Genomic DNA, 25,034 nt, shown 5'->3' on the forward strand with positions numbered 1-25,034 from the left:
CACGCCCCTGGTCGCCTTTACCCCCCAGAGTTTCCTCCAGGTACCCTCTAACCGACGCTGGATGGACGCCGGAGCCGCTTGAACAGGTGGAAGAAATCCTGATTCCCCCCCTCCGGGGATCGAACCCGTGTCTCTCGCATGGTTGTCAGACGCCCTAACGACTGAACTACCGCCGCTCTTATTGAATATTTTTCTTGATTGCTAATTTCCAACTTTATCGGTCGAATAAATAAAGATTAAGAAAAACGAAAACAGGTAAAGAAAAAGTCAAGATTTTTTTTGTTATTTTGGTAGACATTTTGAGATTTAGCAATGGTTAAATGGTATCGCCACCCTTGCTCGCAGCAAAGATAATTGAAGAATGATTGCTATTCGGTTCATCGATCTCTATTGAATGAACAGAACGTGTCATTTTTTATTTTCTTCCCCCCTGCAAAGCACTCCGTCATTGTTTATGCAGGCCGTTATCTTTTAGAAAGTCCAAGTGGAACAGCGTGAAGGCTGCTGATTATTAACATTGACTTATCACTTGACTTCTCGTTCAATGCAGCCTTTCGCTTTGACGTGGAAATCGCATAACGGTCGAGGCAAAACCATAATACGTTGCCATTGTATTATATAAACAGATGAAAATTTGCCAAATTAGTGTGCATTTTCTTTAGTTTTTCACATGCATTCGAAAGTGCTTGTCGATTGTGGGAATAGTGTAAGAAATTGTGGGAAGTAATAAATGAAAGAATTGTACCAGGGGCGAGGAAATGTGTTTTAAAATTGGCAGATTGAAGTTGGTTTTAATCAGGGCTATGTTATTTAGCGTCGCTTTTCTGCCACTTTTTGGCTAATCACCACGATGAAGATGAGTAATGATGAAATTGATGAAAGTACACTCACAAAGAACGCCAATGCCCAAGCCGGGATTCGAACCCGGGACCCTCTGGCGTTGCGGCTTGCTGTGCTCACTAGTCCGCCACAGAGATCGGCAACGTGGCTATTAACATAGGCGGAACCCGGGTTCGATACCCGGTGGAGACACATAGTGGTTCGGATCCCACTTTAAACCGTAGGTCCATTCTCGATTAGCCTTTCTGTGCATAAAGTGAACTTAAAAACTCGCACGACATATACGGAGGTTAAGCACTTATCGTCGTCCGAATTACTAGTTTTAAAAATTAGGGAACGTGGCTACGTACTAGTCTTCGGAAGTAAATACGGTCGGGTGCCGATAGTTCGATTTGATTGCTCTTGATTTGTTGTTTAAGTCAACTCTATGTACAGAAATGCTAATCCAGACTGGACCTACAGTTTAAAGTGGGATCCAGAGCACTGTGCCATGTGCCTCCACCGGGTATCGAACCCGGAAATCTTAATTATCCAATAGTTCGAGTTGGACAGGACAAATTACAAAAAGAACCTCTTAACCTTGGGAAATTCGGAACATGCGGTGGAAATAACAAAAAAACTACAGCATGTGAAAGAAATTATCCTAACTTTGAAAGATTATTTTCTTCAATGAGGGAAAAATATAATAACTATTAAAAATAGTTTTATATTTACATTAATAGTATTATATTTAATAGTTTCATATTAAAAATGTGAAAAAGAAAACAAATTTCAGTCTATAAACGATATGAAAGCGAAGAAAATAGTTGTGCCTGATATTCACTTAGGCCTATCCAGTGTATCGAGTTGAAGTCTCCATTAGGATATAATATGATTATAAATGGGCAGTAGAAATACGTTTATTATTATTAGTTTATGATAATTGCCTCATTGAATATTCAATTTTATGCCACGGCGTGACTTGCCAAATATTTCTTGCACGCATGTATAGTCACCGGCAATAATACTGGCTTCCCTTCAAGATGTAGTGTGTGTTGCAATAGTTTGTAATAGCATATTTTCAATGGCAACTTCTACCACCGCTGTAGAATTAGTGAATATTTCAGGATCTAGATGTCCCATTTTATTGCCGGGGATTGTGCAGTCAACAATTTAGTAGTAATGTGTGATTTATACAGTGCAATTTAGACGCACTCATTTTAATGTTTTGCAAAAAATAATTAGGGAAGATTCTACTTTCACCAAGAAGAATTAATTACTCGAATGAATAGAAAATTTTATGTAAAAACAGTCGAACAATGTTGGTCGAACTGCACCTTGGACAAAAATGCTGTATAATGAAGTGAATTGGGGCAGCACTGTACACACAACTGGACTAGATAAGGGCGTATGTTCACTATAAAAGTGAAAATGCAACAATTAGAAGAGGCAGAACAACATAGCTAAGTCCACTTTAGAGTTGTGATACAATGACTATCTCAAGTTCTGTACTCATAGCCTTCTTACATTTGTTTTCTTTCGTGCGGAGTGAAGCATGGAAAGTTAAAGAATTCTGTGACTGTGGCCTTTCTTCATGTTACAGTTATTCAGGAGTCACGTTTGTATTATCCACATGACACATTTAAGCCGCTGACGTAGCAAACCAGTGTTTTGTCGTCACGCACATGTTTATAAACATGCAGGGGCGTAATATTTACGGTCCGTCGCTCGCTGCATGGCTATTAATTTTCATTACAAAGCATTTGATGTTTCATTCATTGCTCTTGTAACAAATTTCTACTTATTCATGGATTAACACCTCCATAATGAAATACAGTCCCTTGCAATTATTAATGGTGACCTAATACGAGTGGCAAGCGTGAGTCAAGTTTTTAAGTTTTTCTACATAATGTTGTTGCTACTTTTTTTGTTTTGATTTTAAGTACTTCAACCCAGGAAGGCCAAGGTTTGTTTTAAGTCCATTTTATGCCAGAAAGGCTAATTGGGACTGGACGTACAGTTTGAAGTGGGATCCGTACCACCATGCGCCTCCATCGAAAATCAAGCCGGGACCCTGCAAGGCCGTCGCTAGAAAATTTTGAAGGGTATAGATCGACCACAAGGAAAAAACCTTGGGACGAAAAGTCCCCACCCAGTTTTCCCTTCTTCCCTCCACCACGGGCCATAAGGAAGCATGGTCCACTCTCCCCAACCCCTACTCGGGGGGGTACGGTGCACAGGAGTCGCGGGTCTGCGCAGGTTGTTTTGCTCGTGGTTCCACTATAGTTCAGGCAATTGATAATGCTTGAACATAATTATTATCATCATGCTTATGCTTATTATTATAAAATAATAAATATAAACTAATAAAAATTGATTAATGTTATTCCAAATTTTATTATTATTATATCATTTAAGATACTTTTCTACTCGATCCACCAAATGAGTGAATATCCATCACAACTGTTTTAGTATTATTATTATTTACATTTCATACAGTTAGTGTACTGAAATGCATAGTTATTCTATTTTATCAACTTTTACACATGTCGTTCAAGAAGAATTTTTGGTGTTTATGATGTGTGACGTCTTTCATCAAATTTTTGGAAATTTTGAAAACTATGAAGCTATTTATTGTTTGGTTTAAACAGTAGAATGTGTATTTTACACTGATTTATTTCCCATTTAAAGCATGTTTTACATCGTTATTCTGTTGGAATAGTAACTAACTAAACTTTATTTCCGTTATTAACAATAAAAATAACACGATTTCTGATTTTTTGTAATTTGAAATGAACTACTGTAGTTTAATTTTCAGGAGGTGGTTGGGGTTAACAGACCTGCTCGACCCCTTCCCTCCCTGTGCATAAAATGCACTTAAAAAACATACAAATAAAAACTGAACCTTGGACTGAACCCTTTTGATTACAAGCTGACAGCATTAAGCCGGCTTTAGACGGAAGCATAAGCATTTCCTTTAAAATTTTTGCTAGCAGGAATGCAAAATATTCCCGACTTTTAATATCTGCTACCATGGAGCGCAAAACAGATCTCCCTAATATATCAATGATCTCGTTCTGAATGTCATGTGAGAGCCATTTGTAGCCCGAACGTCCCATCCACTCTCCTAGTTCATGCACATCTTCTTTTCAAACTCTTTTTAGTAAAAATGTTAACAATAGTCACAATTATATACTTAGTATATAGTAATAAGTCATGTGTTTGCTGTATCTGGCCATAGCCCCCCCCCCCCCACCCAAAGTTGATGGTCTAGAACATTTCAAATGTGTTTTTAAAGTTAAGTTCATGTGGCACAATTCAGAGTAAACTTCACAAGAGAAGCAAAATTATATATTAGATTCTCTTAAGCAAAATTATTTGACCTTTCGCCTAAAGTGGTTGAATGGGAAATATTTGGAATGAGGTAAATTTAGCGGTCTCGCAACAGGAAGATACAGCTCTGTTCTGTTGTGTTAATTCATGCTTAACTCTCCTTGATGTCACACGTGTTTCAACAATCGGTCCAGCCAATGGAAAAACGACAGGTTAGGTTATGTTGGGTTAGGTGTGTATACTTTGTATCTATATGTATCTATTATGTAATAGAAAATACGACGAACACCCCCGCTTGCTGAACTGTGTGACAAAGCTCTTTAGGGGGCAACACCTGACTATTTAGCTCACGTGTTCCTAAATGTTTGGTGTTTACATTGATCACCGGTATCCCATTTCGCCTAAAATGGCGGACAGCTGTCAGATCTGATTGACAGGTGCTGATAAGTCATTAGGCGAAATGGGATGCGATCTGATGACCACAGCATCGTCCATAGAAAAGACATGGTTCTCAAAGGGCTGTTGCCCCAAGGTAATTCGTTGCTGTGAACTTTGTTAACATAACCCAAAATACCGAATAGAAGTCTTACTTCCAATACCCAACACTTTACTCAAGGTAATTCATATTTTTATTATTATTCTTTTCCACATTTGAACGTATGGAAATCTAATTGTTTTTGAATGGTTTCGTGACAAACATTGGTTGTCACCTTATGACACTGTGCTGGTTTTGAACATTGTCCGGTATTTTTTTTTCTGAAATATCTCTTAACCTTAAGTGACTTTGACCTGTCACTTTTGTATTTGTCCGACAAATTTATTGCAGAGCGGGTTGAGCAGTTACTGTCGGTGTCGCATTTTATGCCCTCTCGATGTGGCTAATGACCTGTTGCATGTTGAGCTTGCATGTCCGTGTGCGAGATTCTCGTGGCAAAACGAAACGTAGGACTGAGATTCAGACCAAACTTTAAAATATGTCAGGAATAATTGGAAAGTAGCGATTGGCCGATTATGAATTCTGAATTGAATTTGTTTATTTTTAGAACGAACTCAAAACTAACATCAGAAATTTTTTTTAGGTTTTCTAAGGTTGTGTTGGTCATTGTGCAGAGGACACTATTTAAAATTAATACTTTTACAGACTTCTGTTTTGATTGAGCTTCCCTTCCCTTTACATACATACGCACAAAATGATTTTTTTGGCATGTTCTCACATAAAAATGATTTATATCAGGCGAACATGGTGACCAAGCAGTAGATTCTCCTTGACCAGTCTAGTAGCTCGGGAAGAGCCTATTAAATCCTCTCACATTCCAACATTATTACCCCATTCATAGTCGGCCTTCAACTCGGAATTCGAATAAAATCCTCTCTTTGTTGCGCCAGTGACCAGCTCTACTGAATTCTTTATCATAAAAAGAATGTATAAGATGTTTTTGATGGCCACTCTTTTAATTCAATTGCATCTTCATATACACAGCTGACCAAAGCTAAAAATAATTTAGGAACCAGCCCAATATTTTTAGAAACCAACTTTTTTTTTTCAAATACGGGCTAAGAAAAGTATGAATTCAATTAAGATAAAGTTGTACGTTTCGAAATGTATCCGTAAAACATGTAATTAATTAATTAATACAAGATTGGATTAAAAGTAATTAATTATTGCGTCGGAGTGGCATTCCTAAAGAACTCTTATGTACACATTGCTCTATCGGTAGCAGTATGAAGAACTATGCAATACATTCCAATATATTGTCGACTACCATGTAGCTGCAGATTTCAAAATTCCGCTAGCAACAGTGCGAACATTTAATGGCATGTTTGTTTATCTGATTTATTGATACACGTGATACAGAAAACCAATGCATATGCTGTACGCATTATTTAAGGAAAAGAAAAACAAAAAAAACAAACGAAATGGACATTTCCATGGAAGAACTCGAAATATTGGAAAAAAATATATTTTAGAAATTTTCAGATGGCATCGCGACCGGACGTTCTATGTTTGCATCTGCTCATTATACACTGTATAGTCAACCATGGTTGAAAGCATAATGCATGCAGTATTGCCCATAAACACATAATTTTGGAAGTTCTTGAAAAGCATAACAATATTTGGGTTGCACTCTATGCGCATAGCTAATCGATTAATACAAATCCGATGTCGATATTATTACAAACGATGGTATCAGAACTCTGTCTCGTCTCGAGCTGTAAATTTCTGTTGCGTTCTCGTCTCAATTTCTGAACATCGTCTCGTTCTCGTCTCTCGGACTCATCTAGTGTGTCGGGGGTGTAATGTGTAACCCTTTCTGAAGGCACCCAAATGTCAATCCCCCTACACCCTGGACTGCCTTTGCAGACTAACGAGGCTGTGGCGCCTGGACCTGCAGCTAGCATAATCTCTATAGGAATTGTGTTGCGTTTGTGACTCTCCTTTCATCCATCCCATCGTTTTGCCCATTTATCCTCATCGTCGCGATTAGCCACAAGTGGCAGAAAGCGACGTAAAGTAACCTAATTCAATCAGTCTTGAAATATATAGTATGAACAATATATCGTGTAGCCAGCCCCCGTGGCGGAGTGGTTAGTACATCGTTCGCTAGGTCCCGGTTCGAATCCCGGCCTGAGCATGGATGTTTGCGAGTCCATTCATCAGTTTCATCACTCATCCCCATTTTCGCCAATTAGCCAAAAGTAGCACAAAAGGTGAAGTAAAATAAAGCAAATCAATCAATATATCATATACAGAGTGTCCACGAAAACTCTCACAGCAAATAGAGGTAATAAAGGCCAACGTTCTCAATAACGTTTTTCTCTTTGATGCCATGAGCTCTGGAAGAACATAATTTTGTCTAAATGCATGCAACTACGCAGTACAGACTCACAATTGCCACTAATGGCACTGCGTAATAACTATAAACAATATATAGAGCATCTATAAATAATCAGGTTGATATCCCTTCAGTGTTAACCAAAAACTCAACATGCTGAATAAGGTAGAATTTATTTTATTTAAAACATAAACAAAACGTTACGTTTCAAGCTTCTAGCAAGTGCTTCTTCAGACTCTGTATCAAATACGTGTGAAGAAAAGGGGGAGATTTGGTATAGAGTTTGAAGAAGACCTTGCTAAGCCCCGTGACAGGTTAACTTTACAGCAGGTTCCGTGCGAGTCTTGCCTCAACCGTCGAGCTATTCATATTAAAGACAGTGAGAAAATCGGCAGTATTGCAGCGGAACTATATTCTGCGCGCACGTATCGGTCTGTATATGCGAAAAGTTGCTGCAAACTTAACTTGTCGCGGAGCTTAGAAGGTTGAAACGTAACGTTTTGTGTTTTAAATCAAATAAATTCTGCCTTGGTCAGCATATTGAGTTTTTGGTTATCATGGAAACAAAGCTTAATGGTGTTACCGTTCAGTGCGTCGGCTGTGCTTAGCACAGCACGCTACGGGTTCGAATCCCGGCCTGGTCATGGTTGTTCTTTGTGAGTGCCCTTCCATCAATTTCATCATATCATTACCCTTCAGAAAAACGAAGTAAAATTAAAGAAATCAATCAATCAAAATCAAACCGTTCAATGTGTGTGTATAGGATGGCAAGACTCGCTCTTGTCTCGATGTTTAGCGGGGTATGTCTCGTTCTCGTCTCGAATTTCGAAACATGACCGAGACCTTTGGTAGCTGAACATTCAAGTAAAGTTGCGTCTTGCAATTTGTTCCTGGTGACGTGTTTGGAGAGACGCTGTTGCTTTTAATGCGGTAATGGTATCATGACCTGGCTAGGTTTGAAGCGATTGAGCACTGGAGGGCTCGACAGATGCCTGGTATGAACTATAAACGTGGGAACGTTCCAATGGGTTAACATGTTGAAGCTCTTGGTGTAACTAGGGAAATAAATAGGAATTTAAAGTTGAAATATAGGGTGTCATATATACTACGTCGTCATCGCGAAAACAAACAAAACGATGAAAAATACAACGATATAGGGTTTTTGTTTACAAAGGACATGATACACAATTTGTTGTGAAGGATGTATCAGTAGCCGTATCCGATTGTCTCTTGTCATTTTTGATTGGTTTCTGATGTTGACCACTCCCACAATTGCAATTTTAACGTTTTTATAATATGATTGTTCCTTACTTGAATTTTATTTATCGTATTTCCTATAGACTAGCCTTGCTCTTTCATAATCCTCATATTTATCATAATTTACTCTAAATGTCATTTTGTCATAACTTTAAAAATAATCATACTGTTGCAAATATTTATATAAAACTGCCTAGCTTGTGAATTGTAATAATTTTCCAAATTCACTATTTTCCAATTTGAATATAAATCATAGAGAAATGAAGTCTTCCGTCCAAACTAACATAGGTACTTAATACAATCCATACTTGTAAGCTGTATGAGTTTATTATTTCCATTTACAAAAACGTAAATGTAAATGAGTTTGTAAGTCCACTTTATACACGGGAAGATTAATCGGGACTGGACCTACAGTTTAAAGTGGAATCAGAACAATTATGTACCTCCACAAGGTATCGAATCCAGGACCGCTTGATTACAATGCGACGACGTTAGCACTACACATGGGGGAGGGGGGCCCCCGTTTACAAAATCGTGAATTTAGTTTATAATTGTGAAGGAAAAATGCAAAATTTTGCCCTGGAAAACCTGTAGAAGTCGGGAATTTAATTTCTGTTTGTCTGTAGCCACTCTGTATTTAGAGAGGTGAATGAACCATTGGGATCGGTAGAATATAGATTATCGTGTCAGTAAATTTCATGTCGAAATCTGTACCTCTCAAAATAGTATTCATAAATTGAAGGCTTTTAAATGTAATGTCTTTTGTATTTCCGCATTGGTGGAAGGTTTTTGTCGCGCGTGTGGGTTTTTCTTTCTTTTTTTCCTTATACTTGAGAAGCGTGCAACGTGAGAAGACCTTGGCCAGCACGTAGAGGAAGTGGGTAATGCTCCGAGCTAAGCTCTCTGCTCACGCAGTCGCTCGAATGCATCGAACCGCGCTCTGGCAAGCAGGAAAAAACTGGGGAAAAAAATGTGAGCGCAACGAAGCAAGTTCACCGTAACATTTCGCATTGTTATCCAGCAGACAAGCGGCATTAGCGTTTTCTTCCTGGCATCGAATTTACTTGATCGTGAAATCAAAACTCACTTTCACCTTCGGGCGAAAGTGTTTTGTGTTCTTCGTTGGGGTTTCGGCCAATAATTCTCTTCGTTACGAACCGTCTCACGATTTGACTTCACTTTCACCGTTTCCAATGCCTGTTTTCGCCGGTAGCTTGTGCGATAGGGTAAGTTTGAATGCTCTTCGTGATTCACACGCACATAGTACTTGCTGCAGCGTATTGACTCATACTGAAAGTGCATGCGGTTAACTCTGAAGTCACGTCTATATATAAGTCATGAATGTTTAAATTTAAACTCTTATCAAAAGAGGGCGTTTTTGTTGCTCAAGAACGAGGTGGAAAACCCGCTTCGTTGTGTTTGACGTACGATCTCGCCACGAAGGCTTTGGATTCGAATCTTTAAGAACCTTTTCCTGCTCCCCCAAAATAGGCAATAGTTAGGCTGGAGTTCGATGAACTAACTGATCTTCAACTACGCACTGGTAATGGTTAGGCTGAGAGTTCATGTGAACTAACCGATCTGTAACAGAGTATAGTTCTGGATTCGAATCCCGGCCTGAGTGTTCTTTTATAAGGGCCTCCCTTATCGCACAACGCTTGAACAGCCTTGCTTCTGACGTCACCGCAGTCTGCTTTCATTGTTACGTTAAATGCCTAAGTTGTTAGGTTAGGCTTTTTGGGTTTAGTTCTCGTAGCATAAACAATACATTTTCTGTATTTATGCTAAGGGAACAAAACCTAACAGACCTAACCAGACAACGTATATTCCTCGTATGACGTCAGCACGAAGTTGGTCTACCGTAGTACAATAAAGACGGCCCCTTTTACTGTATAAGAGTGTGCCTACTCACCGAGAATGCTGAGAATTATGCTTGAATTATTGGCTCCCGGTATTATGCTCCGTGTTGCCACAATCTGAGGATATAATTTCCCTTTCCAAGGGTCAAAATTTCCCTTTTTGCTCTGTTTTTCCCTTCACTAGAAACCTTTAAAAATACTAGTAATAAATTGTACATAATCTGTACTATTTTTGAGTTTGGTGTCTTAAAATTTCCATGGAATTTTGGTATTTTTCATCCCATTTCGTTTAAAATTTGGTTCGAATTTCCCTTCATAAAGGGAAATTTCCCTTTATGTGGCAACACTGATTATGCTTGCATTCTGCGTGAATTTTTCTCCGTAGACGTGAAAATAAAACAGAATTCTCTCAATCCGTTTACTTTGTTAGTGTCCTTTGCAGAACAATCTACCTGACAGACGGAAGATTATTGCAAGATAAGATATCTTGAAGTTGATTAGGAAAATTTGAGTTTGAAGTTCTTGTACAATTAACACACTTCTTCGTAGATTAGTATATCCCGTAACATCTGTGACTTGTGTTTGTAGATGTTTTTCAATTGTGAATATGTGAAATGGCAAATGTAAACTCCTCACCTTAAATATTCTAAATATATATTCCGTTTAATTGAATTGAATTATAATTTTTGGACGTATTATAATCACACAGATCCTTTATATTGTTAATATATTTGGGTGTGTTCGGTGGGTTGGGGTGCTGAGAGGCATTAATACGTAAGGTTGAAATAGAGAAAACTTCTGCTTGTTCCGGAAATAATGCTTGAATTTTATCATGTTCCTACATAGGCCAGCCACTCTGTATATCCGCTCCTCCTTCATCTAATCATTAAGACAGTTTTGTATGCAGGCACTTAAAAGGGGTTCCATGAAATAAAAAAGAAGGCGCCAAAATGTCAGTGAACATGAATTTGTTTATTTTCATACTCAGTTGAACATGTATTTATTTGATATTTTAGTATTCTGTTGTATTTTTGCGTTGTCTTTATGTTACTTTTGGCTAATAACGACGACGATGATGAACGAAGGTTAGAGGAAATTAATGCATAGCCACAAAAGTAGAATAGCTTTCGAGAGAGAGTGGGTGGGGGGGGATACGTAGAGGGGGAGAGAGAGAGAAAGAGAGAGACAGACAGTGTACGCTCCCTTTATTGAAATGTTCGTTATTAAGAAGTAATCTCACCATACTGTATATCTCCATGTATTTCTGCCTGGGAATTAAGAAATGTCCCTTGTTAGAGGTGTTCTTTAGAACTTTTTAACGTATTAACATGTACATTTTTTTGGCCGTGTGCAGGACAAAAGTCTATTACACTACACGTAGTTATGACAGACGCAAAAACAATCTTGTAGGCGTAATATTATCCTAGTAGACAAGAATTACTGCTATTTATTATTACTATTATTGTTATGATAGTGACCTTAATTTTGATTGAATTGATTTTATTTTACTAAGCTTTTCTACCGCTTTTGACTAATCGCGAAGATGAGGATGAGTGATGATATGAACTTGAAGGGGTACTCACAAAAAACACCCATGCCCAGTCCGGGATTGAACCGAGATCCATGTCATTGTAATGCCCTGTGCTAACCACTCCGCCACGAAGGTCGGCTATGATAGCGACCTTGAATCGATTTTTATGAAGCCTAAGAAATATATCATTAGGAGTGTTGTTTCGATCATACGAGGGCCACTATTTATATTTTGAGCCTTGGCAACACTGATTGAAGTTAGGTGCGATTTGACGTTTGCACGGAATCGTCTGGCATTATTGACCATAACGTACTTCAAATGTTTTGTCAATAGCTTGATTTGTGTTGTTTATGTTGCCTTGGAGATTGCGCGACAACAATAGTTGCGCGACAACAATAGAATGTAATTAACTCGTGAACATTTTCGTGCGATGATTTTTTACGATTTTCGACGTGGATTATCAAGACAAGAGTGCATCGATCAACTTACTTCCACATTTGGCGATGAAGCCCCATCCTTTGCCACTGTGAAACGCTGGTATAACGAATTTAATCGTGGCCGCCATTCGCTCACCGACGAGATTCGCGAAGGTCATCCAAAATCAGTTGTTGTTCAAGAAAACATCGATGCTGTGCAAAACCTAATACTGCAAGATCGTCACGTGACATACTGTGAGATTGAGGCAACCATAGGCATTAGTTCCACCAGCATATATAAAATATTACATCATCATTTAGCTGTGAGAAAAGTATGTTCTCGTTGGATCCCACACAATTTGACACAAACTCAAAAAGACGCTTGCGTCAATTGGTGCAAATAAATGCTCAATAAATACAATCGTGGTGCTTCAAAAGACGTATATAAGATTGTAACAGGTGACGAATCATGGATATATGCATATGAGCCGGAACGTAAACAGAAGTCGACTGTATGAGTGTTCCAAGATGAACCCAATCCAACAAAAGTTGTTCGCGCTCGAAGCACATCGAAACAAATGGTCGCCTGTTTTTTCAGGAAAACTGGTCATGTGGCAACTGTGCCTTTAGAGGAACGTAGAACGGTCAACTCTGAATGGTACACAACAATTTGTTTGCCAGAGGTCTTCGGTCAAATACGGAAAACAAACAAACGCCGTCGGATCATTCTTCATCAAGACAATGCCAGCTGTCACACATCTCGTCTAACAACCGACTTTATGAACAGTCAAAAAATCGAATTGATAGGTCATCCGCCGCACAGTCCTGATTTGGCACCCAATGACTTCTTCTTGTTCCCGAATGTCAAGAATAAATTGCGTGGACAACGATTTTCGTCGGCGGAAGACGCCGTTGATGCGTTCAAAAAGCATATTATGGAGGTGTCTCAAGAAGATTGGAAAAACTGCTTTGACAAATGGTTCGAACGAATGCAAAAGTGTATTGACCATAAAGGAGAATACTTCGAAAAACAATAAAGCAGTTTTCAATGCCAAATTCCTCTTTTTTCATTGTTAGGCTCAAAATATAAATAGTGACCCTCGTACATACATTGCACCCCTCATTCTTGATTCTAAATCCCGGCGTCACCCAAAGAAGAGGATGAATGTAAACAATAAATAATGACTCGGTTCTGGATTTAAACCGAGAACTTTCAGTGTCACCATCGTGAGTCGAGAATTCAACGCACTCTGCCACCGAGACTGCTAAATCGAAAAGCATCATTGTTTTTTTCATTCGTGCAGATGTTACATTGTTCATTTAAACTGTTCGCAGCTGAAAGATTTCTGTCGTTATCAGTTAGCTAAAAGATTAATTTCCTTCGAAAGGTTTTTTTGGACAGCTGTTCTTTCAGTGATACTGTGTATTATTATTGATCGAGGTACGGAGAGATACAATTTGTGAATATGTGTACGAAGGTAAAACAGGCTTGTTTTTCGGTGTGTTTCGGAAGTTGCAAATAACGGGTAGGTGGTAGTTTTTCAGAATAACGATATAAATCGGGAGACCATTGTTAGGGTTGATAACGAGACGGTCTTTTTCAAATCGTAACGAGAACGAGACCTGACCCCTCGACATTCGTCCAGACGAGACCGAGACTTAGTGCCCAAGACACTTAGTTTCGTTCGAGACTGCTTTGATTTTTTTTTTTTTAATTTTGCACAACCAATTTTACTTTACTGTGCGAGTTGTTGAAACATATCAATCGGTTATGTACCTCAATATTTATACACAAGTAATATACTTTGCGATAATTCCAAAGACTAGGCCCGCGCGTTGAAAGAACCAACTTATAATTCTATTTTTGCCTTTTGTGTTGGAAGGCAGGGGAGATCACATGAACCCTTGAACCAATTGGGTTTTCAGTAACCATGGTGACGGGAAACTCTTGTGCTATATACCATTGCCAAACTTATGCAGCAGTTCGGGGTACAGTGGAATGCACAAGTATTGCTCAGCGAATTGTCCATGGCTATTTTTCTTGTATCCCATGTGTTTTTAAATAATAGATTTTTACGTGTGCTGGTGCAGAGGTTGTCGGCAGCTTCTTTGGCGTTTTGTTTCAATTCTTGAAGCTCTCATTGGGTAATATAAAGTGCATGAACAGTGTAAATCAGATGCGTGACAACACCGCTTTATGCACTTGGAAACTCCCACGTCTGGAGACGAAAAGTCCAGATCGGTTCTCTCATCGCACGAGGGTTTATCCCATTAATGACAATTGTTAATATCTGCAGCGTCAAAGCACATATTCAGGAAAATATCTATTTCCGAAACGAGGTGTCAAACGGAAAAAGGAAACGATTTTGAGAAAAGTTGTTTGCCTTAAGGACCTCTATATGCCGTGGAAGAAAGTTTGTGTTGTGCCATTCTGTATACTTGTAGTCGGGCTTGTTAAAGGTCCAGGAACCCATAAATTCTAATGGGTTCTATTGGGTTCCGCTGCAGGACCGGAATCTTTTTTCTCGCACAATTTAAAATTCGGTCCTAGTTGCGTATTGTTACATTGAGTAAAGGTTCCTGGACCGTATTTTAATTGCCTGAAAAAAGGTTCCTGGACCGTATTTAAATTGATGCGAGAAAGAATGTTCCTGGACCGAATAGAAATTCTTCCGTAAAAAAGGTTCCTGGACCGAATTGAAATATGAAAAGGTTATGCACTGTCTAGAACTCATTTACGTTTGCTGATTTTCTCTCCCAGTCCGGGATTGAATTTATTTACAATTACAGACCAGGCTTGACCGATTAAAAGTTGCCTTCTAAGAATGTCAGCGAGTACGTTTTACATTGGAATGTCACACTGCGGTTGTAGAAAACGTAGCGCAGGGATTAAATCAGAACGCTGTTGTTCTCTCGTGTGCCAGAAGGAAGAGTTACTATATGGCGTCACATTGAGTTCAAACAAACCCGCCACGTGTTGCTCCGGCATCCGATCCAGGAACCGCAGCCAATAGGAGCCGTCGATGAGGTAACGTGAGGCTGCTGTGTTGCCAGCAGATATTACAACAGGGAACGGCAGTGCTGCTAGAACCAAGTGAAGGAACGCTCGCGAGAGAATGGGGCTACATGGAGAGTGGTAACGTGACTGCAGCGGTTTCGCGCTTTTCTACCTTGCACCTTAGATTCTCGAGACAGCACCTGGATTAGTCTTTCATGCTCACAAGTGGATAATTGTTTATCGTCAGGTCCGTATTTGATTCAAGTTGCGTATTGTTTCATTTCAATACGGAACTTGGACCCTATTTAAACTGATTCGGAAAAAAAGGTTCCTGGACCGTATTTAAATTGATCCTGGAATAAAGGTTCCTGGACCGAATTTAAATTGATCCTGGAGTAAAGATTCCAGGACTGAATTTAAATTGGTTCGGAAAAAAGGTTTCCGGACCGTATTTAAATTCATCCGGAAAAAAGGTTCCTGGACCGTATTTAAATTGATCCTGGAGTAAAGATTCCTGGACCGAATTGAAATACATTACAGATAAAAAGGTTCTTTACGGTACAGAACCCAATTACGCTTGCTGATTTTCTCTCCTGGACCGGAATTGAATTTATTTAAAATTCCTGGACCTTTAACAACCCTGCTTGTAGTGCTATGTACAGTCACGGACACTGCTGGCTTGTAACGATTCCATTGAAAGTCATTGTATTCATTACAAGCCGGCAGTGTCCGTGACTGTACAAGTTGAGACTCCAGACGAGAAGAAAATAGACGCGTACGACTTGCGACGAGGCCGAGAACGAAACAAACCTCTTGCATGAGGCGACAAACTACAAAGTTTAGTCTCGTTCGGTGCCACCCCTACAGCGAAAAATAAGCATCAGATTGCAGCACAAAATAACAAGTTCACGTCTATACTTGTTGGCACTTACGTAACTGCGCGCACAGAAATCGCCCAAGCACTGAAAAAGAGTTTGAACAACGGAAGGGTGGAGGCTCATACATCAAAGCAGGGAACAGAAAATCGGCAAAATACGTGTGATCGCCCCAAAAGACAAGAAATGTGCTCAAAGCTTGAATATTAACGTACTCGCCGCTGTTGCCATTTGTGCCAAATTTTTATTGCCAATTTGTAACATGCGTATTCTTGTATGAACTGCTGTGTCAAGGCTCTTTTGTTCCCCTTCAGCAGGATAATTGAAGTATAAGTAAAGTATTTCGTGGTCGAGGAAGAAATATTCCTGTTCTCCTGCTTAAATAAAAATCCATTCTATTCCGTTCTATTCTCTTAGACGATTTCCAGCTACGAGACGATATACTAATAGACTGAGTGTCGGTTATACTAATAGACTGAGTGTCGGTTTTACTAATAGACTGAGTGTCGGTTTTGTGTCAGCAACACAATCTGCCAGCCAAAAGGAGTGTTCGAGCCACGGGAAAATATAAAAAACTAAATATGCTGACCAAGGCAGTAATTTATTTTATTAAAAACATAAACTAAAACGTTTTAGTTTGTTTTTAATAAAATAAATTACTACCTTGGTCAGCATATTTAGTTTTTCATAATCATGGAAACAAGGCTTAATGGTGTTATAATGGGAAGATATAGTCTTGCTTCTGACGCAGATATCTCTACAGTCCACGCGATGAAATAATAGGTCTTCACTCTGCCTCGGGAATCTTTGGAGCAAGGCGACACATAACGGTAGAGAAGAGAAAGCGAGATTGCGGAGCAAAGCAGTGTCCGCTGCAGCAAACGACTGGTAGCTACAGTTGCGTTTTCCCCTCCACACACCACTTCCCCTCACGCTTTCATTGGTCGAGTCCCTGGATTCACTACTTGCGCAGAGGACTTCTTTTCTTTCGCTTGCTCTAGAGATTCCCTGGACGGTGTAGACTTTCGCCTCCAAATGGAGGGGTCCAAAGGTGAGGTGCAGAGTTGTCGCATTGTTGCCTTACCTTCAGTCAGAAACCAACCTTCGGTCCGCCAATATCTGCTGTCCCTTCGCAGTTAAACCAGAGGGCGGAGAGCAGACGTACCCCATGAAGTCACCCAACCCCAGGCACGTAGCTAGGGGATGGGCGGGGGGGGGGGGCTGAAGCCCACGCCGAAATTCCACAAATATCTAATTTAAATAGTGTATAGTAGTAATTAATTTTAATTAATTAGCTGGATTAACCATCTTGTATAATAAGTTGTAATATACTGAGCAATTTATCTTTAGAGATTTTACCCACGCACTTTTTCGGCTTTAGATTGCGACTGCTGATTAGGGATGAACCCCTCCAGAAGTGAAATTCTCGCTACGGGCCTGACTAACCTTCCTTCATTGGTTCTAGGGTCAACACACACTTTTTCAATCCGCCCACATACGTGTTCACTGACAGCTCTTAACTCTTGTCGGTTGGAGAATAGCTACGACTCTCCCAACAGTTTTATCTCATCATTAAGTCAAGAGTTAAGGAAATTTCAGACCGAAGCGACAGGTGACACGTGTCGCTTGGAAACCAATCAGAAATAAATGTTACCTTCCGAACCGAAGCGACACGACAAGCTGCACGTGTCGCTCGAACTGGGCCCTTTTCTCAATACCGTGCATCGTGTCACCCTCCTCAGTCTGTGCGGTGATTTTTTTTTTTTTTTTTTTTGCTCTAGGGAGATTTCAGAATGAAACGACACGCGACACATACCGTTTACGAACGTGCCAGTCAACAGCAACGTTTCACCGAACAAGCCTGCGTTCGATTGAACGCGACACTTGTCGCTTCGGGGTGAAATTTCCCTTAGTATTGTACTTTTCCCCTCCTTTCCATTTTGGAGGTCTCTTTTTGTTGTAAGGTGAAATATGTATAAATTTAGCAGGACACAGCTAAAAGAAGGAAGCTTCCCATGACAATTGTGAACTGCAGGACACCTGCTCGTTCAGACGAGATAGCGTGGGGCAACCTCAATTCTGTTTCAGCGTGATGCAATAAAGCAAAGCGTCTGGCAAAGCTGATGCAGCGGTGCAATGTGGAAGTAGGGTAAACGTTGCGATTGTGAATTCAATTTTGCTGGCATAGATAACGCGGTACTCTGCAGCTGTTGTTCCCTTATGGTGGACTCGTCTGAAATGCAAGGTCGTGTGTGCATCCTGCTAGAGTCAGCTGGTATGCTTGCATTTCTTTTTAAAATTCTGCTTTGCCTGAGTCTTCGAACTTAATGCTGCATAACACGAGGACGACATAACAGAATAACAGAATTTATTTTGCAATTAAAGAAGACTAATTGTTTTGAACTCTGTGTATTATTGGCCTTATGTTATGTTACTGTCCGTCTGGGTCAGATATATATTTCAGAAACTAGTAGATATACTAAAAAGATGAATATTTGTGAAATGATAACCTATGACTTCTGCGTTCGTACCTTGGATATTTTCCATGAAGTTTTTTCATCAGCTGATAGTCGTAGGTCGTGAGCTGTTCGAGACGTAGATGTTTAGCCGACCTCGGTGGCGGAGTGGTTAGCACAACGCGCTACGACGCCAGGGATTCCGGGTTGAATCCCGGCCTGGGGAAGGGTGTTCTTTGCGAGCGTGTGTCCCTTCATTAATTTCATCATATCATCACTCATCCTAGTCTTCGCGATTAGCCAAATTGGCAGAAAAGCGACGTTAAATAGCAAAATTCAAATCAAACGTATGTGTTTAGTTGTGCCTTTTCCTTACTTTATTTCCCAATTAGAAAGAGCAACATAGAAAAGGACACTTATAAAGACGTGAGTTATACAGTACATGACCAACTTTCTTTTTAATAACCAGCGCAATACATAATGTATAACAAATTATTATGCTGACTTTCAAAGAAATGCGTGTTTGCACATGGAGAACGTCCTTTCTGCTTCACTTGACGTTGTGGAACAGCGAAATGACGAAATCTCTGATGCAGAGTACCTGGAACTCTTCCTGTTTAATTTCCTGTATTGGTGATCGGTGGAGGGAAAAGGAAAGCTCACCCGTTTTTAACAATAACTACCTGATAACACTTTAGCAGATCCGATGTCTGTGATCTGTCTGGCTTCGTGATAGAACAATATCGATTGTGCCATGTCGAGAGTAAAGACTACTTGGAATTGAGTTGTATAATAACGCATACGACAGGGTGTCTACAATTTTATAAAAACAACATTCCCTGAGTTTTCCAGACAAGGACCCAAATTTTGCAGACCAAATCATTAGGATAATTAGTGTACATGTGTGGAATTTCATATATTTCAGCTAAATGCACACGTATATTCCCACTTAACCAAATACTGAAATATTTACCTCACACGTGTTGTAGTAGATGAAATAGAATAGAAGGAAATAAAGTTCTGCATGAAAATAGTTCAAGTTTTATGGTAACTTCTGGTAGGCTGGATTGATTTAAATCACTTTTGGTGAAAATATATTAATCTCGTAATTATTTTATTGTAATTATTAGCTTCTAAGATAGGAAAATAAAGGAAATAAAGTATATGTACCAAGTGTGAAGCTCATACGAAAGGAAATGTAAACACAGGATTTCTTCTGATTTAAAATTCAATAATTTTATGGGTAAGAATAGCAAATATTTTGTGTAGAGAAATATACAAAATACTTATGTTAAACCATAAATAGTGTTAACATCATTAAACTGTAAATAAACATAGCAGCTGATATTTTTTCGAACTATCATTTAAAAGTTACAAAATTCAGCTACAAAGACTATAAAAATATCTAAGTTAATATTTTAAGTTACAATTATATAGTGCAACCAGAATGTTTTATTTTCACTGGAAGAAAAGTTACTGAAATTATAATTAGTTCCATTAAGAAACTCAACAAACATTTCCATAGTAGTTAAAGTATCGGAAAAATGTATTTTTATGTATATTTTTTATTCGCTTTAATCAAACTGTTCAAATATTTTACAGGGCCGTTTTCTAGAAAAAACCTTTCTATAAAATACATATATATCTACGTATGTGCATGGTGCTAAAAACCATGCAAGCAATTTTAAGCGTATTTTTTTTAAATATATAAAACGTAGATTTAAATCAAATTTTAAATAAAAATCATGATTTTTATTCACCCTGACTTCTGGTAATAGTCAGTGTATCAAAGTGAAGTATTGTTTGTCAACAACAAGTTTTAAATTTCTTGCTTGTCTTTTCTTTCTTTGTTCAGAAACTACTTTTAGTGCACTATTACAAAAATGCTGACTTTTTCCATAAACATTAAATTTCCATGATATTTACATGACTTTTCCAGAAAAAAATGAATTCCCTGATCCAGGTTTTCCAGACTGGTAGAAGCCAAGTCCACAAATTTAGTTTAGCCTTCAGAAGTTTTCAGTTCTTTTTTCCGGCCTCCACGATGGCGCAGTGGTAACGTCGTTTTGTAATCAAGTGGTCCCGGGTTCGATACCCGGTGGAGGCACATAATGGTTCGGATCCCACTTTAAAGTGCACGTCCAGTCTCGATTAGCTTTTCTGTGCATAAAGTGGACTTAAATAAGCTCCACTCCTTTTCCAGGGTGTGGATCTGGACTTCAAACGGTAGGCATCATTTGGCGGTTAATGTACAATATTCAAGGCCCACTGTGCAGTCGCCGAAAGTGATGATCTAATACGTTGAGACAGTCGACAAACTATACCGCGTTTGTTAGAACCTGTCCCCTTTCCCGCGCTAGCGATCGCTCGACAGTTTTGGTTCCAATGAGAAACGAGGAAAAAATCGTCTGCTGGGCAGCGAGGAGCGAATGGGAGCCAGAAGAGAGGCGCTTACGTAGACGCTGTTCCGACGTTGCGTATTTTAATTGGCTGCCTGGCTTTGACTTTCCCCAGCACGGAGAAAAGTCAGCGAACAGCTAGCGCGGGAACTGGGACAGGTTGTAACAAACGCGGTATAGTTGTAGTCCCATTCACACGATTCTTACACTTGCGACCACTAATTTCGAACACTTCTCCCCACTCCTCAATGCGACCACTAATTTCGAACACTTCTCCCCACTCCTCAAGTTCACGATAGTATTGGTTTAAATCAATTGATACATAAAGTATTCATAATATCACGACACCAAATCAGCCAAAAAGTTAGCTCTCTCATCTTTGCCCAGCGAGCGCATTTAAGAGTCTACTAGAAAGCAAGCCCTTGCAATCCAGTGGTCCCGGGTTCTATTCCCGGTGGAGGCACATTTCACAGTGATTCGGATACCACTGAAATGTGGATACAGTGACGAATTTCATTTTCAATGACATTTCAGTCCCTATTAGTTTATTTCAGCATTAATCGGATTTCTGTCTGGGAAACAAGAAAACGAAGAGGTCAAAATGCAATTTGAATTAGGTTCGTAAATTCAGACTCATGGTCGTCGCAAATATTTCTTGCAAAGGGGTCAGGACGTTTATGTAAAATCAACGTGGATTAATTTAAATCAGGTGACTTTTTAAAAAGAATCACTTAGAGAAATAATTTACAGAATAATATGCATAAGGATTTTTATAGATATCAGAATCACTTTTGGTGAAAGTACATTAATCTCCTAAACATTTAATAGTGTTTATTACGCTCTAAGAAAGGAAAAGAAAGGAAAAAATATATGTACTGATGGGGTGATGCTCATAGGAAAGGAAATGCAATATGCAAACTATAAACACACATAAATTTCTCTTGATCTAAAATTCAATAATTTTTACAGGCAAAAATAGGAAACATTTTGTGTAGAATAATATACAAAATGCTAATCATGTTAAACTATAAATAGTACCCTTATCATTAAACTGAAAACATGGCAGCTTAAGATTTACAAACTATCGTAAAAAAAAAAATGCCAAAATTCAGCTACAAAGAGTATAAAAATATTTAAGTTACAATTATGTAGTAGATCCAGAATGTTTTATTTTCACTGGAAGAAATGTTACTGAAATTATTATAGTTTCATTAAAAAACAACAAACATTTCCATAGTAGATTCATATGTACAGTATTAGAAACAGAAAATTGTGGATTTACATACAATTTTTTATTTGCTTTAATCAAACTGGTTAAATATTTTACAGGGCCGTTTACCAGAAAAATAAACACTATTTGTATGGTGGCAAAAACCTCATATGAAATGTTGAGTTTTTTTTGTTTCATTTTAAAATCAGATTTATTTTTAAAAAGTCATCAAAAATAAATTTTTAAAAAATGATTTTTTTAAAATGAAAATCATGATTTTTTCCACCCTGTGTAAAATTAAATAGTAATTGAAGGGCCAGGGGGAAAAACGATGAATGTTCATTCGAGACGATTTGCCAGGAAATGAAAAACAAAGTGTTTCTTTTCATAAGTACGTTAATATATGCCAAAATAATAATGCGTTTTTCAGGCACTTCTCATCGTTTCCCAACCAAGGCCGTTCTCATTCTTATAGTCAGTAGCGTCCTAGTACGCCCATACGCCCGGCGTTCCCTGATTTAAAATGTTAAAAATGCGTAAATACTGTAAATATAAAGTACTAATTATATACATGTTTGAGCATTATGGCACTATAAAAGCTAATTTCTCGATCCGTCTACAACGCTCCACTAACAGCTCTCGTTATAGCATTTATCTAATGTCTCTGCTTGCCGGACGCCGGCTAGGTTTGGCGTACAGGACCATGCCTGCCTGTAGGCAGAGAGAAGGAGAAAAAGCTTGTGGCTTGGAACTCTACAGCACGGGCGAAATGCTCTCTCCATGAAGTGCATTAAAAACTAAAAGAGCAAAACAGTTTTTGTCAAACAAGTTGATGAAGTCCTCGTGGTAGAAGTTCAGCCTGTGGCTGCTCTACCACCTAACCCGCAAAACTATTTATTTAAAAAAATATTTTTTCGTTAGTATCTTACTGCCTAATATTGTGCCAGTGGAAATGTTTAGCATTCGTTTCAAAACTTAACATCGTATGATCTCTTGACAAAATTATTTTAAAATGTTTATCAGCACTCTCAAGATGCAATAAACAGTGGTCTGAAATTCTGAATTACTAATAGGCACTGTTACGTCAGTAGAATGTACGATTGTACAGAGTGTTTTGCACAGCGCGCTAAGGCGCCAGAGGTTTCCTGTTTGAATCCCGGCCTACGCATGTGTGTTCTTTGTGAGTGTCTCTTCATCAATATCATCACTCATATTCATATTTGCGATTAGCCAAAAGTGGTAGAAAGCGAAGTAAAATAAACCAAATCAATCAATAGTTGTATCATCCACAACAATGAAGTCTACTGTTGTTCTAGAGGCGCTTGTGATTCAGGTAGTTTTTTTTAAAATTACTTCTGTCATGCCGAAAGGTTTCCTTGATTGTAAAATACTGTTTTGCTACACATGTGTTATACGTGCGGAGCAAAATACTCCGAATGGTGTACGGTGTTTCTGACTTGAGCAATCTAATTAAAAATGGTATAAAACACCAGTGCTCCAAGCATTTGTTGCACACTGAGGCATCTTATGTTCTAGATAAAACAAGCATGGATCATGTTTTATCGGAATCCGGCTGACTTCATGTAATAAACACAATGAGATTGTGATTTTAAATAGACAATACATATGTCGGCTAATTCCATAAGTAAACTCTTAAGCAAAAAAAAAAAAGGCCTACACTTCCTTCGGACTTGGCGTTCCCATCCGAAATGCTCATGCTACGCCAATGCTTATAGTACAGCTTCTGAACTATCAGATGGCGCTGCGATCTCAAAATGGGCGAAAAATCGACATTCATCGTTTTTCCCCCTGGGTCTTCAATTATTATTTACTTTACCATGCCATCAACGACATCGCATAAAAACGCATGGGATCAATCAAGAGCTGATTTTTTTTTTTTTGGGGGGGGGGGGTGGAGGATGTCGAAAATTTAAAATAGTAAAGGCCAATTCCGCATTAGCACCAACGGGGGTTAAGTTATTCCACGCTTGAGTATTTGTAATACTATACTTGGTGTTACTTGACACCAGACTTTTTACAATGTATCCACTGGACCACTGCTAGCAAAACAAAAGAAACAACTTGCTGCAAATTAGATTTTAGCGATTACCCTATATTATGTATTAGTGTTTCTGGTTTTTGCTTGTTAGAGTTCCGCATTGTTCTAAACGGATGTAAACGTTTTTATGGGCCGCTGCACTCTTTATAATAATTCACTGTAGCGTGTCTTAAATTATCTGTACATTATTTACATATAGTATTGACAAACTCGGCCAAATTGAGCAAAATATACAAAATTGCATTTGATTGTTGTACGATTAATGTTCACATCCGTATCCTGCAAACATGCTTAATGATTGCAAGGGCGAAACAGAGGATGTCTCTGGCGTACTGTGATGCACATCAAATATTCTACCAAGGGAAGATTTCGCTAACTAACTAACTAACTCTCTAGCCTTCTTAAACCCGAAGGTTCATGGCTGCAGCAACACAGGCCTTCCATCTGTCCCTATCTTGAGCAAGATTTCGCTTTCAAAAGTAATATAGTAATAAAAATAGGAAAAAATGTTATGGGTTCAAACAACGATAGTTGCTGATCGAGGTTATTTTCCAAACCAGCTCTTGACTTGATTTCATTTTTTATATTGAACGTCGCATTTATTCCATTTTTGGCTAATCACGACGATGAGGATATGATGAAATTGTTGAAGGGCCACTCACAATGAACGCACATGCAAAAGGCCGGGATTCGAACCCGGAACCCCTAGCTTCGTAGCGCGCTGTGCTAACCAATCCGCCACAGAGGTCGGCGACGACACTTCTTATGCATTCATTAAGCTTAACGTCCACTGAGACGCGGAGAAACGCAGCAATGGAACTTCTGTTGTCTTGCTTCTATTGAAATCAAATGGTGTAACGCCCACTACAGCGAAACGCGCGGAAGTTCCGTGCCAGAAGTGTGCAGGTTTCTAGGGTGGAAAATTTCCGTTGGCCGCGTCTCCAAATGCCTTTCGTGTAATTCCGCGTCTCTTCGTTTAGCTCCGGCA

General features: G+C 38.9%; 1 protein-coding gene across 7 annotated transcripts in view; it reads left to right on the top strand.

The window, feature by feature from the left end:
* Nucleotides 1–25,034, top strand: part of LOC145999647 (TOM1-like protein 2) — a 109,022-nt gene that overhangs the window by 29,196 nt on the left and 54,792 nt on the right. Inside the window, exon 1 of one of the 7 annotated variants that reach the window (XM_083136768.1) lies at nucleotides 9,450–9,469. The exons of 5 other annotated variants lie outside the window; for them this stretch is intronic. Coding sequence is in view for 1 of the 2 variants with exons in the window: in XM_083136764.1 (XP_082992890.1) it covers nucleotides 15,176–15,185 (10 nt within the window). In the remaining variant the exon portion in view is untranslated. Of the gene's footprint in view, nucleotides 1–9,449; nucleotides 9,470–15,130; nucleotides 15,186–25,034 lie in introns of those variants that run through there. One more of the 7 variants, XM_083136764.1, reaches the window with a different exon arrangement.

This window comes from Lepisma saccharinum, chromosome 15 (assembly GCF_977018435.1).
Source record: "Lepisma saccharinum chromosome 15, izLepSacc3.1, whole genome shotgun sequence".
NCBI lineage: Eukaryota > Metazoa > Arthropoda > Insecta > Zygentoma > Lepismatidae > Lepisma > Lepisma saccharinum.